The 5638-nt window shown below is 33.3% G+C and overlaps 1 protein-coding gene across 1 annotated transcript; it reads right to left on the bottom strand.

Annotated features, from left to right (window-relative positions):
- LOC112028848 (uncharacterized protein At4g28440) lies at positions 1 to 4673 on the bottom strand. The gene is made up of 3 exons (XM_024061545.2): positions 4542 to 4673; positions 3502 to 3736; positions 1 to 602 (listed from the first exon to the last, which is right to left on the bottom strand). Exons 2-3 carry the CDS (start codon positions 3614 to 3616, stop codon positions 412 to 414), a joined length of 306 nt encoding a protein of 101 aa, XP_023917313.2. The 5' UTR covers positions 3617 to 3736; positions 4542 to 4673; the 3' UTR covers positions 1 to 411.
- Between the last annotated feature and the right edge of the window lie 965 nt (positions 4674 to 5638).

Consider the following 5638-nt stretch of genomic DNA (forward strand, 5'->3'; position numbering starts at 1 on the left):
TAAGAGCAAGAGAAGAGAAACATTATGCAAGAAAAATTATATAGGTTATACAGAGCATAGAGATAGAGACATGGAGTTCATAATATCAATCTCAAATATATAATCTAATAGACAGAACATTTTACTCTCCAAAAGCAAATAGACAGTAAACAAACAAAAGCTAGTTGCTTTATCTTTATCAGGCTGCAGCCTTCACCAACGGCTTGGATGTCCAACCAATGGTTCCAGCGGATCTGCTGCAAAGGTAGAAACAACATGGGTAGTACTAGCTTCCAAATTTCCTCTGCCTAAAAGTGAACTTTAATGAGCATTTGGGAGAACGGGTGCCCCAAAGACTAGTAATTTTCTTTCTGCATTTCATTTTATTTTTGGGTCAGGATGTAATAGGAAAGTGAACACTGTCCAGAAAAGTCACTCTTCAACAACATTCACAAGCTCATATTCAATCAGTGACAGGTTATTATCTTCCTTCACAGTGAAATCAGCAGGTTCAGTGACTTCAACACGGCCCCACTTGTCCACAGCAAGCCTCATTGATCCCTTGAACATGTCAATTTTAGCATTGCGCAATATTACAGTGCTGCCCTCTTTCATCAAGTCCACTAAACAACATCCAAGATAAATAAAATCAATTAAAGGAGAAAAATTCAGACAAACTACACAATATGGTTAGTGTTTAGTTACAGAAGAACATGAAGCTGGCATGCCCACCCCGAAAGTACAGACAAAAATAAGCTGTTCCTAAAATTTAACCACTCATATGCGTACACAAAACTCTTATTGATAATTAGAATGCATTACCATATGGAGGAAAAAGAAAACCAGTCATTAGTAAATCCCACCAGGTAAAACAAATTCAACCAAGTTAGATAAATCAAATTTGAGAGTTAAGAATGCTCCCAGTAATCTGGCAGACAAACAGGGAAAAGCATTTGAAACTAGACAACATAAAATGTATCATGTATACAGCAAACAATCAGTTAAATCTCTGCACAAATGCACATTATGGTAGTTATCACTCACTAGTACAAGAATTTAGAACCACCACCAATTCCTTAAGATATTTTGAAATACTTGTACCAGGAACCAGCCTGTCTCTTATAACTCCCATTGTTATTCAATCTCACTATCCCTTTGAAAGAAATATTACAAAATAAATATAATTCATGTTAACATCCGGGGGAGAAAAAAAAAAGTAACTGAACCTGAGAATACACACCAGTGATTATAATGTATAAGATTTACAACACCTAGATTAAATGTACCGTGTGATACTTCCTTCTTATACTAAACTCTAAATGTATGCTATCTGAAAGAACGTTGAATAAACCGCTGCATGTAAAAAGGGATAGCCATAGCAAGACAGTTAAAAAGGCCAAAAATATATCAGAGGCATAAACCCCTCCTTAACGTTAAATCTTGGACTTCCAAGTTGTGAGGTGCAATTGCAATCCTCTGATGTTGACATATTGGGTCACCTAGGAACAAAATGTTATCTAATTGTCATCACATTTTCAGAAATAAAACATAGCTGTGAAGCATCATTCTTTGCTTTAACCAGCAAATAAAGTGGTCTAATCACGCAACCTAGCATAAATCTTTTTTTTCTTTTTTTTGCAGCGGGGGGGGAGGGGGGTGGGGTGGGGTTGTGGGGGGCATAAAACAATATGGAAAAAAAAACGAGAATTGTGCAATCCAAAATCATTTTCAGAAGCATCTTTAAGTGAGGCAACATAAAGGCACTAGCCTGATTAAAGTGAGGCGGCAATACTTACATACAGAATGTAAATCATATGTACCTAGTGTATTATTATAATCAAGTGTTTTTGAAATGTGTTGAATGAGGAATTAGGTGTATTGATTGATTTCAAATGATAAATTTTACAAGAAGCTTCTAAAAATATATAAACTAAGGCCCTCGCCTTAGTGCCTTTTTCATGGCTTAAGGTGGTTCCCTAGCTCACCTAGGCACTAAAGGCGAGTGCCTTGCCTTAGAGCTGCCGAGGCAAGCGAGCGCCAGCTCACCTTTGACTACAATGCCCTAGCCCCACACAAGGTAAATAATAAACAAAAAAAAAAAATGCTGCAGGTTAATAATAACCCAAAGCAATAACCTCAAATATACGATCACATGAAAGATATTAAATTGCAATTAAAGCAAAGTAACAATGATTGGATGTCAAGATCAACAAGGCTCTGAATTGCAAACCAAAACAAATAGAGGGTGTTTGGTTTGAGAAGGTGTTTTCGGTGTTCATTTTCAGTTTCTTTGTGGGACCCACCACTAAAAACTGGTTTGGCATGAAGATTTGTACTTAGTTTTCATTTTCAATATCCTAAAATTTGGATTTGAATACAAAAAATGAACACACATTTCCAGCGTTTTCATTTTCAGTGAAAACGAGAAGAGTGGCATTCTTGCTAATTTCTTGAAAACAACTGGACCCCACCAACTGTTAAGACCCCTCAAGTCAGACCTGCACAGTAACTGAAGTGACCCGTGTAAGTGAAAAAGGTGTTTTTTTCCTAAAATAGAGAACAAAGCCAAACTGGAGAAGGGTGTATTTTGTACTCAAATTATGTATTCAAATCAGGTTCCCAAACAAACTCAAATGTGAAAATGGATCATTTTTTTATATTCAGATTCTTAAAAGGAATACAGAAAAGTGAAAATGAAAAGTGAATATACTATTTTTTAGAACAAACATCATCATAATGATCCAACAGAAAAGAAAGGCGCAATTGGCTTCCCATGTAGGTATCATCATAATCATAATAACAATTCCAATAAATATTTTCAAGAGAAAGCTTATGCCTCGTATAAATGAATGTGAGAGAATTTCAACATTAGCACAGTATGCTAAGTACTCTGAAAGGCGTGTGAAAGCATTCATATTTTTACACAATTGATAACTTAAAATCAGTCTAAATGAAGAACGAAGCGGCTACCCTTGGCTGCATAAAGACAGCCTTCAACAGCAAAAACTTTCAACACAAGCATTACTTGAAAAATACTCTAATCCCTCGACCTACTTGAAAACCAATTCTATTTAATAAATAGCTGCAACAGTTCATCTATAGGAACACCCAGAAAGTCTACCTTTAAGGATTTCCTATTTCCAAAATAGTTAACTGTTTGACAGAAAACTCAAAATGACAAAGTTTAATTAATTGTCAGTTATCAACCACATTATTTACCCTCATAATCTGTGGTTCAAATGTATAATACCAACCAACATGTCCCGTCATCACTTAAAAAGAATAAGATGAAAAATTTTCAGGAAAAAGAAACAATTATGCTCCATAAAAAAAATGGATCCATAGCAGTAGGATCTTATAACACACTGAAAATTACAAACTAAACCAACCTGAAATAACAATATACACTTGAACCATCCTATATAAATCTTAGATTAGATTTAAAAGGAACGGTGATAACAAAATGTCAAATGAAAGAAAAAACTATAAGCAGTCCATAGTTTAGAATTAAAAGAAATGTACCTTGATCATTTCTAGCCGTGAAAATAATCAACCCTGTCTCGTCACCCACCAAGCATTCAGCAATTCGCATTTGGCGTACTTGAGGACCATCAGCACGACCCTTCTGCAATACCATCTTGGTACTGACAACCTTCACGGTGAGAGTATGCCCGCTAGTGCCAGGACGAAGCTGGTCAACCTTAGTGAATGTGGGTTTCCTCAATCCTGGTTTTGAATTCTGCCATTTTTGACAAACCTAAAGAACCCCCCAAAAAAAAAAAAAAAAACAATTATTCAGCAAGACGACAATCAGAAACAACGCTGCCACAAGCACAGCACCGAATAACCAAAATTGATTGCTTCAAACTGTGTTAAAGCTTGATTATTCTGATTTTTTTTAGTGAAAAAAACTACACTCATTTGATCCCAATTACCAATAAATGGCTCATCTGAAAAAAGAAAAAAAAAAAAAAAAAAAAACAATTATATTTATTCTAGATGCTAAGCAAATTTAGAAACTTTCATCAATTCGAAACCAATCCCCTAGCCTAACACATATTTGCCCAATGCGTTCTCTTCTAAGACCAATATTATAACAATAAGGACTAAAAAAAAACATTTAATACCGACATCTAATGCTTAATCTTTCACCCACATTTTCTCACCAACCAAACAAATCATAAAAAATATATACACCTACAGAAACCATGTAATCAAATGCATGTACAACTTTTAGAACTCATGCTTTTCATCAATCTTCATATATAATACTCAATCAAATTATTAACCCCAAAAAAAAAAAAAAAAAAATCACTTCCAAAAATTGCAGATTTTGATGGTCAAAGTAACAGATCGGAGAGAAATAAAAGCAAATCATGAACTAAATATAGGAAATCGAAAACCCAATTGATTTTTTTCATTAATTTAGAAACGAATAACGACATTAACAAAAAAGAAAAAAATTAACATGTTAATAAAAATTTGAAATTGAAAATAACCAAAAAAAAGTTAGAAATAATTGAAAATGAGATCGAATAGATTAGGATTTGAGTGATCATCACCTTGAATGGAATTTGTTTTGCAGATGCGAAGAAAATTTGTGAGTTGGTGAGAGAGGGAGAGAGATCTGAGGAAAATGAGAAAACGTAGGCGTCTAGAAAAAAGTTTTACAAACTAAAAGGGGACTCGGTGTTGTGAAATTAGCAGTGGACCCTTGATCTTTATCACGTGACGACTAATCTTGACCTTACACGTGCGTCTCCTAAAAGTTGTACTACTACTATTTTATACAATAATTTCTTATTATTAAACATTTATCTTCGTAAGAGAACATCATAATTTAAAACTTCCTAAAAATATATTTTAAAAAAAAAAAAAAAAAACAAAGAAAGTGAAAGTTTTTACAAGCTACAAATAAAAAATCTTCTATAATTTTTTAAGTAACTTTTTTACATTGTCAATTCATGGATAAAAATTTTCTAAACTTTTTTTTTTTTAACCCTTTGGAAAACAGGTCATGCAATACTATAAAAGATATAAATTCTTTACAATTCTTGTGGAGAGTACCAACAAATTTCCTCCGTGTAAATCTAATCCATAAGAAAAGAATTGTGTTTGCTTATTATGAGTGGGGTATTAGCCAAGCACATTGAGAGGGTCCAATATTGATCATCTATTTCTACAATACATCCTCCTCTCAAATCAAAAATTACTAATCCAAATAACATGTGCATGTTGAGTCTGATGAAAAACTCTACATGAAAATGTTAGTTAGGGTTTATGTATCCAACCACCAACCCAACCAAATATACCCTACTCAACCTGACACCACAAGTTAATTTTTATGGATCAATGGGTTGGGTTGGGTTCAAATTGATAATTTTTTCAATCCATATGATCCAACCCAACCCATCCATATGTAAATTTATTTTATTATATTTATTTTAAATTTTTTTAGTTTGATTTATTGAGAATTAGTTTTGATGAATTTGAAAATAATATGTGAATTGTAATAATTTATTAAAAATGTAATTAGAGCACTAGCATCAGATGTATTAAATGCTAAATTTTGTGCATTTTACACATCAAAAAAAAAAAATCCATCAAATATGTCAAATGCCAAATAAATTTGGCATGAGCTACGATGATGTTCTAATAA

This window comes from Quercus suber, unplaced genomic scaffold, assembly GCF_002906115.3.
Source record: "Quercus suber isolate HL8 unplaced genomic scaffold, Cork oak 2.0 scaffold_155, whole genome shotgun sequence".
NCBI classification, from domain to species: Eukaryota; Viridiplantae; Streptophyta; class Magnoliopsida; order Fagales; family Fagaceae; genus Quercus; species Quercus suber.